Consider the following 14,819-nt stretch of genomic DNA (forward strand, 5'->3'; position numbering starts at 1 on the left):
GTTAAAACGCTTCTCTTCTTATCCCATTGTATGACCTCGCGTCCTCATGCAATCCTTGCGACAGAATAGTTTTTTTTCTATGCTGAGATCACCGTTGAGGTATTTGTAAATTGCTATCATGTCTCCTCTCAGGCATCTCTTCTCCAGGGAGAATAAATCAAGCGATTGTAAACCCTTTTCATAGTTCAGGTCCTCCAATCCCCTAATTAGTTTAGTAATTTTGTTTAGTTGTCTATTTTAAATGAGAAGGTGAAGGTCGTATTGTTGTGTTTCCATTTATCTGTTATGATATCAATAAAACCTTCCTTGTATACCTGTGTGTCCCCTTGGGGCTACTTTTGAGTTTCTTTATCTCCAATCCTTTTGGACTCAAATAGATACATTATCTATATCAGTGATCATTAAAGGAGAAGTCCAGCCAAACACTAATATCGCTCATCTATAGACATCCACGATCGAACATCAACCTATCTAACCCGCTCTTTGAAGCCGCTCTGCTCTGGTCTCCAGTGGTGGAATCTCTGCAGAGGACACACTTGACAATGGCTGTGAAATGCCTGGGAAGTGGCATCACCCGCACAGTTACTATGGGGCTTCTGTTGTCAGCTGCCTCCTCTGCACCCGCCTCCACAGAGAATCTGCGGCTGACAGCTCAGTGTGGGATCGGGTCGGATCGGCTTTAGAAAAGATATGTATACTGATTTCTTCTTTACAGGGTTAGATAGGTTAGTGTTAGATTGTGGATGTCTATAGATGTAGTGATTTTAGTTTTAGGCTGAACTTCTCCTTTAACTGGTTAATCTGCCCAACATTTTCTGCTATCTTGATTGTTCGTGTATTTTATGTGTGGCTCAATACAATTACTCTTCTTACAATGTGGACACCCTTGCTATACAGGATGAAACAGCCTATCCCCCTATATTATCTTCTGCTTGAGTCAACAATAGGCTTTTATGAACCTGACAAAAAACAAACATATTCTGCTAAGCAGGAGCCTCAAGCATTGTTGCATGAGATATTAGAGGACCCCTTTTGGATTTAGCGCAAGAACCCGATGTTATACATTTTACTTTGCCATGACCCAAGAAATCTTCTTTTGACAATCTAACTAAAATCTTACAGTTTTTTTCTACTGCCTTTTTCACATTATTGCCCTTTCCTATTAAATAGGCACCAAAAATATCCATTGCAGAACAAAGTGACATTGTAGGACTGATAACGGTTAATCTACAGTAAATGGTGCATTAGCCACTTTCAGAGGTGTGTACAGAATACAGACCCTCATCAAGTTTGATTATTATGCTTTTTTTCAGCTTAAAGCTGACCTCCAGGCACAAACACTTATTTAAATATCTTCCCTAATAGCCACAAATGATATAATTTCACTCGGTGTTCATAAAATGCCTTTACAAACCCAGATAGCGCTGATCAAATGTAGCAGTGACATCATCACTTTGCTTTACATAAGCAGAACTGTAGGAGAGACTTAGCAGATCCACCCAGTACAGGCTGCCTGTGGAGAACTACAGGAGGGGCGGAGACAAGACTAGTCACCCTACACAACGAGAGAGCGCAGTAGTGACCGGTCTTTATTACAGGAAAAACTGCACAGAGGTAAAGTTTCACACCGAGTTACTGCACAGATTTTGAATAAATGCACAAAGTGCATCAAGATTCAAGTAACAATACACACACCTCTTGTATTTAAACTGTATATATGTAATTTACAAAGTAATTATCCCGGAGTTCAGCTTTAATTGCACATTTAGCAAATTGTATTAACGGCTTCTAGAAAAAGTTTTTCTTTAGGTTAGCCTACATTTATTACAAATAAGGAATAGCTCAGGGCACTGTTGTGGACAAAAGACATTTGACAATCACAGTATTCCATTAAAACAACACAAATTACTGAAAAACAAAGGCAAAACAGAGTTATCATACAGAAACTATACTTGGGAAAGTGTTAAAGTTACACTTCACCGGTAAAGCACAAAAGCACAAACAAAACACATATGGAGAAGCAGAAGCACATACACAGCCCAGATATGTTGTAATTACTTGCAGTTACTGTTACTTGTAAGTATGCATAACTTCAGCCAGGAACTGTGCATGTTCTATACAGAAATCAGTGCCTATTTCCATCACAAGCTGCCTCACTTAAAATCACTGTGCATTGTTTTTTCATATCAGTATAGCCTAACGTATGCAAACATGAGATATCGATTGTATGAATATCTTCAAGAGCTTACATAATTGTTATCTTAAAGTATAGTCAAAATAAACGATTACCGTACTTTTATCTCTCAGTGTGAACTCCCTTAGTCAAATTTGCAAAGAGAATAACGTATTTCATGGTAGGAAGCGAGAAAGGTTTATGGTCAATTTAGTTTTAACATTTTTCTAACAAATTAAACTTTTATTTAGTATCTTTTCTTCCTTGACAAGTTTTGTTTTGCAAAAAATTTACACGAGCCCTACTTTTCTTTCGCTAACTACAGCAGGCTTTTTTACAGTGCTTTGAAAAAGTATTTATACCCCTTGAAATTTTCCACATTTTGTCATGTTACAACCAAAAACATAAATGTATTTTATTGGGATTTTATGTGATAGACCAACGCAAAAGTGGCACATGATTGTGAAGTGAAAGAAAAATGATACGGTAAATGGTTTTCCATTTTTTTTTTTTTACAAATAAATATGTGAAAAGTGTGGCGTGCATTTGTATTCAGAGCCCCTGAGTCAATACTTTGTAGAACCACCTTTCACTGCAATTACAGCTGCAAATCTTTTTGGGGATTTGTGCTTTGTACATCTAGTGATTTAAATTTTGGCTAATTCTTTGCAATATAGCTCAAACTCTGTCAGATTGGCTGGAGAATGTCTGTGAACAACAATTTTCAAGTCTTTGTCAGATTCTCAAGCGGATTTAGGTCTTAACTTTGACTGGGCCATTCTAACACATGAATATGCTTTGATCTAAACCATTCCATTGTAGCTCTGGCTGTAGGTTTAGGGATGTTGTCCTGCTGGAAGGTGAACCTCCGCCCCAGTCTTAAGTCTTTTGCAGACTAACAGGTTTTCTTCTAAGATTGCCCTGAATTTTCCTCCATCCATCTTTCCATCAAGTCTGACCAGCTTCACTGTTCCTGCTTAAGAAAAGCATCCCCAAATTATGATGCTGCCACCACCATGTTTCGCAGTGGGATGATGTGTTCAGGGTGATGTGCAGTGTTTGTTTTCTGCCACACATAGTGTTTTGCTTTTAGGCCAAAAAGTTGAATTTTGGTATCATCTGACCAGAGCACCTTCTTCCACATTTGCTATGTCCCCCATATGGCTTCTCGCAAACTGCAAACGGGACTTCTTATGGCTTTCTTTTCACAAATGACTTTCTTCTTGGCTCTCTTCCATAAATGCCAGATTTGTGGAGTGCACCCATAATAGTTGTCCTGTGGTCAGATTCTCCCACCTGAGCAGTAGATCTCTGCAGCTCCTCCAGAGTATACCATGGGCCTCTTGGCTGCTTCTCTGGCTACTGCTCTCTTTGCCCAGCCTGTCAGTTTAGGTGGATGGCCATGTCTTGGTAGGTATGCAGTTGTGCAATACTCTTTCCATTTTCAGATTATGGACTGAACAGTGCTCTGTGAGATATTCAAAGCTTAGGATAATTTTTGTAACCTAACCCCACTTCAAACCTCTCCACAACTTTTTCCCTGACCTGACTGGTGTGTTCTTTGGCCTTCATGACGCGGTTTGTCCACTATGGTTCTCTAACAAACCTCTGAGGGCTTCACAGAACAACTGTATTTACACTGTGATTAAATTACACACAGATGGACTTTATTTACTAATTAGGTGACTTCTTAGGGCAATTGGTTCCACTAGATTTTAGTTAGGGGTATCAGAGTAAAGGGGGCTGAATACAAATGCACGTCACGCTTTTCAGATATTTACTTGTAAAATATTTTGAAAACCATTTATCATTTTCCTTCCACTTTACAATAATATGCCACTTTGTGTTGGTCTATCACATAAAATCCTAATAAAACACATTTACGTTTTTGGTTGTAACATGACAAAATGTCGAACATTTCAAGACACTGTATAAGAAAGCTCAGCACTGGCTGCTCACTTAGGCAACCCATAGATGATTCGATTTTCATGGTAGAAGGAAAGAAAATCACTTGATTCCTCCATCAACACAGTCAGTGGCTATAGCCACTGGCAGGAATCGTATGTTAAAAATATCTGACAGGCTGGTTGTACCCAAATCAATAGATGGGAACAATCAGCATGGATTGAATCTTGGCCAGATAAATGTACATGTTTGCTAGCACACCATGGATCTTGAATTGCAGTCCAAAACTTTTATTGCAGAGAGATCACATCATAACAGAATAAGTGCAATGTTTCAGAGCCATACAGGACCCCTTTGTCAGGCATGTGATAAAGTGCATACAGTGCAAAACTGAATATAAATGAACTATCACCAATTAAAATCAGGGAAAAGAAGTGTAATGATGTGATCTCTCTGCAATAAAAGTTTTGGACTGCAATTCAAGATCCATGGTGTGCTGGTGAACATGTGTATTTATCTGTGATGTATCCAGTGTCCAGCTGGTAATCGCTACAGCACCCGCTACAGTGGAGCCTCTTTTCCAGAAATGTATGCAATTGGAATATAGACAAGACTGAATCTCGGCCAGGTCCCTGCTGGACCGGCTATATTTCGATCCATTTATGGCCGGCTTTAACCACTGTGTCTATCTAAAGAAAACCCATACAGGCCTGTTAGGAGGTGGTTATTGTCATACTCATTCTATGGTCTGTTTCTGTAATCTGATGTCCTGCTAATAATATCTATTAACAATATAGCCCATTCAGACTCTTCAAATCATGGCAATAAATCAGTTTGCTGGAGAGCAGCCTCATGAGCACCGTCTGCCTACTGTTAGTGGCAAATATGTAATATGCATGCAATATTTTACATTCACACAAAACAAAGAAAAAAACAACAACTTTCTTTTCTTTAACCACAATAAAAATGTTTAGAGAACCACAATAAGCAATTGTGTATAGCCTTACGTGTTTCCATCATGTCAGGTTTTCTTTTGGGACTATGCCCCTGTCAATTTGGGAAGGCATTCTTAGTATTTATGATGTGTACATTTTAACAATATCATGTGAGAAAAAGGGGCAGTTTCTGAGGCAGAAGATATGCCATGGAATAATGCAGCAGCTTTAAGTCCTTCGGCTTGCTTAGCACTGCTCCCTTTATCTGGCTGTCTCAAAGATATTCTAAAGCCCATTCTCTGGCTGCCTCAGAACTGTTAGAAGGCCGCTCTTTCATCTGCCTCAAATCTCCTCTAAAGCTCTTCCTTCTCTCTCCTGCGGGCTGAGCTAAAGCCCCTCCTGTGGTTACCACAAATAGTTAAAAAAAAAAATGTGATTTTTGACTTGCTGTAAAATCCATTTCTCTGATGTTCATTGATGGACACAGCTTCAGATCTTCATATGCATTGGGTTATACTGCCCCCTACAGGAGTAGTACACTAGGTGGAAAAAAAGTCTGTCTACGCCCATGGGCAGTCCCAGGGGCTATACTCCCTCTCTCTGCTATAGGCACTCAAGCAGTGACACAAGAATTACAACTCCACAGAGGGGTGGGTGCTGTGTCCGTCAATGAACATCAGAGAAATGGATTTTACGGTAAGTCAAAAATCACATTTTCTCTTTCGTTCATTGACGGACACAGCTTCAGGTCTTCTTAACCGTTTTTGACGTCCTAACGTAGTGTTGGGGAAAAAAAAAATCCCAAAAGCAAAAAAATTCCCAAGGCTAAACAGTAGCCAACCAGACAACAGGAGCTCAACCAAAACAATACTCCCTCGAAGAGGATCAGGTCCTCTCAACAGCAGCCTGCAAAACCCTTGTGGCCAAAAGAAGCATCCGCTAATGCCAACACATCCACTTTATACAAGTTTGTGAAAGTGTTCACCGACGACCAGGTGGCCACCTTGCAAACCTGTATCACTGACGCCTGATGACGGAAAGCCCAGAAGGGAAACTAAGTTCCCCAGTAGAGTGCGCCCTTTTAGGGAATGGAGAAACCTGACCCTTGATGGAATAGGTCTGAATCACTGTCTGTCTGATCCATCTGGAAATGGTCACAGAGGAAGCGGACATCCCTTTACGAGGCCGATCCGTGATCACAAAGAGAAAGTCTGACTTCCTGAAAAACCCCGTAGCTGCCAGGTACACCCAAACTGCCCAGACCACATCCAAGGCATGCAAGGCAAATTCCTTTGGATGTTTGGGACACAGGAAAGGGAACACAATGTCTTCATTCAAATGAAAGGCCAGCCTTATAGTACAGAGTAAGCAGGGAAATCTCCTGAAGATTCTCAAAGGGAGGCTTCCGGAGGACCCAAAGCACAAAATGGAGGACCCAAGGCGGCAACGGAACCTGCATTGGAGGAACTAAATGTCAGACACCTTGAAGAAAGGTACGCACCAGGGAGTGAGTGGCCAAAGGTTGTTGGAAGAAGACCGCCGGAGCAGACACCTGGCCCTTGATGGTACTCAAGGCCAATTTCTGTTTCACCCCCCTATTGAAGAAAGGTCAAGATGCGAGACACTGAGAAGGAGAGCGGATAAACCCAAAGCGACTCAAACCACGTAATGTAGGTCTTCCACGTACAATGGTAGATCCTCCTAGATTTTAACAGCGTTGGAATCACTGACTCAGATAAACCTCTATCCTTCAGCACCTGCCGTTCAACAGCCAAGCCGTCAAAGCCAGCGACTGTAAAGCGGGATGGAAGATCGGTCCTTGGGACAGCAGATCCTCCCTGAGAGGAAGCTTCCAAGAAAAGTCAGCGACCAGCCGCACAAGATTGGTGTACCAAGCCCCGCGAGGCCAGTCCAGGGCCACTAAGATGACCGGAATCCCTTCTGCCTCAATCCTGCATAGAAGTCTTGGCAGAAACATGAGAGGAAGGAAAGCATAAATCAGACGATACTGACCCCACGGGACCACCAGCACGTCTGTGGCATCCGCCAGAGGATCCCTTGACCGAGCCACAAAGCCGAGAGGCCAACAGATCCACCTCGCAGGTGCCCCACTGGAGACAGAACTGATGAAACACCTCCGGATGAAGGACCAATCCCCTTGGTCCAACGCCTGCTGATTGAGGTAGTCCGCCTGCTAGTTTTCCACCCCAGGAATGTGTATGGCGGAGAGGGCTGTAACGAATCGTTCTGCCCATCTTAGGATGCCGGCGACCTCCAGAGCTGCCAGGACACTACTTGTGCCCCTTTGGTGATTGACAGAAGCCACGGCCGTGGCATTGTCCGATTGAATGCGCACTGGACAACCCTGAAGATGATCCGTCCAATGGTCCAGACACAGTCTGATCGCTTGGGGTTTCAAAGACATTAATAGATAGTCTGGACTCTTACAGCCTCCAGATCCCCTAAGCAGAATGCTTGCCGGAGAGGCTGGCATCCGTGGTTACCACTGTCTAAAACAAGGGGAGGAAGGATTTGCCCAGCCAGCCAAAGTGCCGGAGAACGAAGCCACCAAATCAGGGACTCCTTCGTTCCCCGACGCCGGATCTGATTGTCCAGAAACTGCAGAGTCTTGTCCCATTTGTTCAGAATGTCCCCATGTGGGGACCTTGTATGGAACTGTGCAAACAGAACCGCCTCAAAAGGTAGACACCAGCAGAATTCTGAAAACTCAGAATCCAACCGAACTCCGGCAGAGTTTGTATTGTGATCTCCAGGTTTTCCACCAGAGCAGAAGGAGACTCCACTCACAGAAGGAGCTCATCCAAGTAGCCAAGAACAGTGATCCCCCATTGGCGTAGCAAAGCTAGCACCGGGGCTAACACTTTTTTAAAGACCCGAGGAGCAGAGGCGAGACCAAAGGGTAATGCCACAAACTAATAATGCTCCTCTCCCACGGCAAAGTAGAGGAAGCGCTGGTGACTGGCACATTTTGGAATGTAAAGGTAAGCATCCTTGATGTCTATAGAGATGAGGAAATCCCCCTGATGCAGGGATGCCACCACCGTGCAAATGGACTCCATTCTGAACCTGCACAAAGCAGTTCAGCACCTTGAAGTCCAGGATTGGACAGCCTTTGCCTTTCTTCCTGGGGACTGTAAACAGGTTTGAGTAAAAACCTAAAAACATTCTGAAGTCGGAACCGGGACAATCACCCTTTGATGCAACAGGTCTTTACCGCCCCAAACAGACCCTGTAAGTGACCCGGGGACAGGCGCAAGTTGGAAGGAAAGAACCTAGCTGGGGGACAAGAACGAAACTCGATCATTTAGGCAGACCGAATGACTTTGTGACCCACTTGTCTTGTACAAGGAAAGTCCATGGGTCCAGAAACCAGTAAAGACATGCCCCTATAAAGGCAGAGGAAAGCTGTTCTCTTTCCAGGTCACGGCGTAAAAGCTTAGCCCACTCAGTCATAGTTTGCAACACCAGGGCAATGGTGAATGCCGACCTCAGTGCTGAACCAGCCAGAGTGTACATATTTTGGGCCACAGCCTCTGCCTTCCTGTCAGCTGGATTCTTAAAGGCCGGGGACTCTTCAACTGGAATCATGGTTGCCTTGTTCAACCTGGAAACCGGAGGGTCCACCACCGGTGGAACAGTCCACTTTTTAAGAAGGGACTCCTCATAGGGGTAACGCCTAGTCAAGCGCTTAGAGATCCTACAGGGATGCTTTGGTCATCCCCACTCTTTAGCAACAATTCTGTCATAATAGACAGGGAAAGGAAACACCTTTGTTCCTCTGCATGGCTTATGAGCGCCAAAGGGAACCTGCGCCTCCAACGCAGCTGCATCATCCATCTTCAAGGTCTCATGCACAGATAAAATCAGTGCTTCCACCAGCGCCTTTTCATGAGCGGTTGCAGACATTGAGGAATCATTCTCATTATGAGAGGATTCCGGGCACATTGTTGCAGACCAAGCAGTGTGACCCCCGTCCGCAGCGGCCGAGTCAGATTTAGGATCTGATGAGACAGATTAGGTAGAGGAAGGTAGAGGGTACTTTTTGCTAGCCCGTCGCTAGAAGACCACCTCCACCCGGGACACAAAGGACTCCAGGACCGCTGTCAGTGGTGGTTGGTTGGGACCCGTAGGGCTGCACAGCCTCAGAGAGGGGATCAGGTGGGGGGGATGTGCTCCAAAGACTCCATGAGTCACCAGGGGGACCCCACAAAGTGTAAAAACACTGCACGGAACAACCCCCACCGCGCTGACAGCACCACCCGGTCGCCAGACACAAAGCACTAAGCGATCCTCAGCAGAGAGGGAGAGAGCCCCACCAGACTTACAACCCAGCCAAAATCACTGCCCACAGGGCTCCACTGTTATGGCTGCTGCTATTTTCAATGGCAAACCATCACAAAATAGCCGCCGACACAAACATGGCTGCCGTGTATAGAAACACACAGGCTACAACAAAATGGTGGCCCCGCACGGCACCACGAGGCTTACAGGGACCCAGGAGGGAACCCAGGCCTCAAGAACAAACCCAGGCCGGAAGGGGGCTCCACCAGGTACAAACCCACCCACCCCCCCCCCCCCGCGCAGTCAATCATCCGGTCGCTGGGGGCGCACCCTCCCGGCCCCCCGTCGCCAGCATAGCACCCTGCCCCCATCCCAGGAGGTGGATAAAACTACCCAAACAGCCCCAGCATATGTGGAGGGGGAGATGAGGTAGGATAGGGGACAGAAGACAAAGGAGGGGTGCCTGATGGGAAGGAGGGGAACCCGGGGGTCTGACCATTCCAAGAAGGGGCCCATGTCCACCCCAAAACCATCCAGAGGGAGAGGGGGACAGCTAATTACTATACCAGGAACCAGACGAGCACCGCTCCAGATAGAACCCCTTTCGATCGAAATGGGGGGCCGTCAGCCAAGAGGAAAGCTGCAACTCGGGCCGAGACCCAGTCGTATGCGACCTCACCAGGCGTTTAATTTGCAGGCCAGCCCCCGTCCAGTGGGGCTATGTCGCGGCCGACATGTCGAGGTATATCCAGCCCGTCGCCCAGTCTGGTAGTTGATTGATCTCACCGGAAAAATTCAGGAGAAAAAAGATTTCTATCCAAAAAGAAAAAATTGCCAGGACCAAAGATCCCAGCAAGGAACTAGGTCGTTACTCCTGACTAGGCAGAAAAAAAAAACCTGTAGCCTATAGCAGAGAGAAGGAGTATACCCCCTGGGATTGCCCATGGGTGTAGCCAGACTTTTTTCTGCCTCGGGTTCTACTCTTGTAGGGGGCAGAATAACCCAACAATTATGATGATCTGAACCTCTCAATGAACGAAAGAGAAAAAATATTTTTCCATTTCTGTGCAGTTCTAAAGCTCGCCACACAGGTTACAGTCGGATTGTACAATCTCCTTTAGATCTATTGACATCTAATACAAGAGCCTGCAGATAGTTTTGATAAATCTAAATTTGATTGTACAGACAATCGTAACATGTATGGTGGTCCCAAGGCCCCTTTTTTTGTTCCCTCAGAGTTTGTTAAAACCCCTCCCTTCGAGCTGATCTAAAGCTACCCTTTTCCCTGTGTCCAGAGGTGTTTTAGGTTCCTCCTTCCCCATCTTAGAACAGATCTAAAGGCTCTCCTCCCCATCCTAAAACTTCTCTAATGCCTCCTTCCCTCATCTCAGAGCTAATCTAATGACCCTCATTCCCCATTCCAGAACTGCTTTAATGCCTCCCCTCGCCCATCTCAGAGCTGCTCTAAGGCCTCTCCTACCAATCTTAAAGCTGATCTAATGCCTCTCCTTCCCCATCTCAGAGTTAATCTAATGCCCCTCCTTCCCCATCTCAGAGCTAACCTAATGCCTCTCCTTACCTATCTCAGAGCTGATCTAATGCCTCTCCTTCCTTATCTCAGAGCTGATCTAATGCCTCTCTTACCCATGTCAGAGCTGATCTAATTACACTCCTCCCCTATTTCAGAACTGCTTTAAAGCCTTTCCTCACCCATCTCAGAGCTGCTTTAAGGCCTCTCCTCCCCATCTTAGAGCTGATCCAATGCCTCTCCTTCCCCATCTCAGAGCTAATATAATGCCCCTCCTTCCCCATCTCAGAGCTAACCTAATGCCTCTCCTTACCTATCTCAGAGCTGATCTAATGCCTCTCCTTCCCCATCTCAGAGCTGATCTAATGCCTCTCTTACCCATGTCAGAGCTGATCTAATTACACTCCTCCCCTATTTCAGAACTGCTTTAAAGCCTTTCCTCACCCATCTCAGAGCTGCTTTAAGGCCTCTCCTCCCCATCTTAGAGCTGATCCAATGCCTCTCCTTCCCCATCTCAGAGCTAATATAATGCCCCTCCTTCCCCATCTCAGAGCTAACCTAATGCCTCTCCTTACCTATCTCAGAGCTGATCTAATGCCTCTCCTTCCTTATCTCAGAGCTGATCTAATGCCTCTCCTTCCCTATCTCAGAGCTGATCCAATGCCTCTACTTCACCATCTCAGAGCTGATCTAATGCCTCTCTTGCCCCATCTCAGAGCTGATCTAATGCCTCTCTTCCCTATCTCAGAGTTGATCTAATGCCTCTCTTCCCCATCTCAGAGCTGATCTAATGCCTCTCTTGCCCATCTCAGAGCTGATCTAATGCCTCTCCTCCCCCATTTCAGAACTGCTTTAAAGCCTCTCCTCACCCATCTCAGTGCTGATCTAATGCCTCTCCTCCCTATTTCAGAGCTGATCTAATGCCGCTCCTCCCTATTTCAGAGCTGATCTAATGCCTCTCCTCGCTGATCTAAGAGCTGACCTATTGCCTCTTCTTCCCCATCTTACAGCTGATCTAATGCCTCTCTTTCTCCATCTCAGAGTTCCTCTAAGTCAGTGATGGCAAACCTTGGCACCCCAGATGTTTTGGAACTACAATTCCCATGATGCTCATGTACTCTGCAGTGTAGTTGAGCAACATGGGAAATGTAGTTCCAAAACATCTGGGGTGACAAGGTTCGCCATCACTGCTCTAAGGCCTCTCCTCGCCCATCTCAGAGTTGCTCTAAGGCTTCTCCTCGGCCTCTCCTCACCCATCTCAGAGTTTCTCTAATGCCTCTATTCTCCCTCTTCAGAGCTGATCTAATGCCTCTCCTCTCCCTTCTCAGAGCTAATGCATCTAGTGAGTTTGCCTCTAGTGAATTTCTTTTTACTCCATTGATGTTTAGCAGAGTTTATTATCTTTTTTGATTTAACAATGACTAAGCAACATACTGAAACAGTTACTGTAGCCTGAATAATAAATGCTGTTGTGATGACACAAATGTCAGAACACAAAGAGAAGAGTAAACATATCAGTCTGACCTGCTGCCCTTCATGTCTTCTAGTTCTCCATGAAGCCGGTCATTCCTCTCTTCCTCCTCTTGCAGCCTCCGTTTTACAGCACGCAATTCCTGCTGAGTTTCACATTTAATGTCATTGGCAACCACCACTGCTGTCTGTAAATCTGCTTGAAATCGCTTCCATTCTTCAGCATCCTCCTGTGTGAACAAAGAGTTAGGAGTGGCCCATATATCACGGACACATTCACATCTTAAAGTAATTCCCTCCATTTATCATTTGTAAGGCCCTTTCCTCTGGACTAACTGCAGCAGCAAGCCCAGCTCTCCAAATCATCTCAAGTCACAGCAGTAGTGTCCACCTCTTATTCTATTGCAGCAAAAGTTTGAGCATTATATCCTATCTATTTTAATCAATCTCATCAATATTGTGAGGATGATGGTACCCAGATAAAGAAAGTGTCAGACCACACCACTTGAAGTGACAGAACTATAGGGATAGACTCCACCAAAGAAATGCAAGAATTCTTAGTCCAAGGTACAGGCATTGGGTACACCACCGTATGGCTTGCCAACATGCATGCTCAAGAGTCACCTAAACAGAATAACTACATTTCCAATAAACTATTGATGGTGAGCTATCAATTTGGAACACAGAAAACTGACTGATGGAATGCGCAAAATAACGGTTTATGTTGAAAGATTTGAGAAATATGACGCAGGTAAAAATAAATGGATTTTTGTAAAATCTTACCGTAAAATCCTTTTCTCTTAGCTCATTGACAGACGTAGTCCTCGGTGATACACCACCTTCGGGTTATGTTGCCTCCACAGGAGCAGGACTAGACAGGAAATTAAAAAGCTCTGGCCACACCCTAGGGGCAGTCCCAGAGGGTATATCCTCTCTCTCTCTGCCTCAGCAAATCAGTTATGTGAAAAAGCAGTCTTTAGAGATTTTAACCCAACTCAAAAAACAGAGGGGCGGGGACTACGTCTGTCAATGAGCTAAGAGAAAAGGATTTTACGGTAAGATTTTACAAAAATCCATTTTTCTCTAGCGCTCATTGACAGACGTAGTCCTCGGTGATACACCACCTTCGGGACGTCCCAGAGCAGTATCACAACTGAGGGGTGGGAAAATGAAATCAAATCCCAATCTAGAAGGCCCAACCGGTGCCAACTAGAAGTTTACAATGCTCATCCTTAATGATGAGACTCAACAAAAAAAGAGAAAAAAATTTTTTTTTTTTTTTTTTTTTTCAAACAGAAAAAAAACCCTCGAGGTAGACCACCGGTCTCCTCAAATTGCGGCCTGCAAAACCTTGCGGCCAAATGAGGCATCCGCCGATGCCGTCACATCAATTTTATAGAATTTTGTAAAGGTATGTACCGACGACCAGGTGGCCGCCTTACATACCTGGACCACTGACGCCTGATGGCGAAAGGCCCAGGAAGTACTGAGCGCTCGAGTGGAGTGCGCCCTAACAGGGAACAGGGGACTCTTACCCTTAATAGAATAAGCCTGTACCACCGTTTGTCTAATCCATTTGGCAATGGTCGCGGCAGATGCAGGCAAACCCTTTCTGGGGCCATCCGTGATCACAAAAAGTGAATCCGTCTGACGGAAAGATTCCGTAGCTTTCAGGTATACCCTGATTGCCCGAACCACATCTAAGGAATGCAACGCATGTTCCCGATGATGCTTGGGCTGAGGACACAAGGAAGGTAGTACAATATCTTCATTCAGATGAAAATCTGAAACTACCTTAAGAAGAAAAGATGGCTTAGGATGAAGTACTACCTTATCCCTATGAATCACTAGGTATGGGGACTGGCATGATAATGCAGCCAGTTCTGACACCCTGCGAGCAGAAGTAATAGCCACCAAGAAGGCCACCTTCTGGGATAAAGTAAGCAAGGGAATCTCCCTGATGTTTTCAAAGGGAGGTTTCTGTAGAACCGACAAAACCAAATTAAGATCCCAGGCGGTAAGGGCGCGCGGACTGGAGGAGCCAGGTGCCGCACCCCCTGGATGAAATTCCGCACCAAGGATTTGGTAGCTAAAGGCTTCTGAAAGAAGATTGCTAATGCTGAAACTTGACCCTTGATGGTGCTCAAGGCTAGCTTCTGCTCAACCCCTTGTTGTAAAAAGGCCAATATTCGAGTCACCGAATAGGTACGTGGAGGAAATCCTAAAGATTCGCACCACGCAATATAAGTCTTCCATGTGTGATAATAGACTTTGCTGGAAGTCGCTTTCCTTGCTTTAATAAGGGTAGGAATGACTGAAGTAGACAAACCTCTGTCCTTCAGTACTTGGGTCTCAATGGCCAGGCCATTAAACCCAGCGACTGTAAAGCATGATGGTAAATTGGTCCTTGAGACCACAGACACTCCCTGAGACGAAGTTCCCACGGAACGTCTACGACTAACATGTCCAAGTCGGCCAGGCCGGCTTGAGGAGGCCAGCCTAGAAT

General features: G+C 45.3%; 1 protein-coding gene across 4 annotated transcripts in view; it reads right to left on the minus strand.

Annotated features, from left to right (window-relative positions):
- The window catches only part of SPECC1 (sperm antigen with calponin homology and coiled-coil domains 1), a 689,067-nt gene that overhangs the window by 268,701 nt on the left and 405,547 nt on the right, over positions 1 to 14,819 (minus strand). For all 4 annotated transcript variants that reach the window (XM_082247576.1, XM_082247577.1, XM_082247575.1 and 1 more), the window contains one exon: positions 12,368 to 12,543. In XM_082247576.1, coding sequence (XP_082103702.1) covers positions 12,368 to 12,543 — 176 coding nt within the window. The remainder of the gene's footprint in view (positions 1 to 12,367; positions 12,544 to 14,819) is intronic.

This window comes from Pelophylax lessonae (assembly GCF_965119305.1).
Source record: "Pelophylax lessonae genome assembly, chromosome: 2".
NCBI lineage: Eukaryota > Metazoa > Chordata > Amphibia > Anura > Ranidae > Pelophylax > Pelophylax lessonae.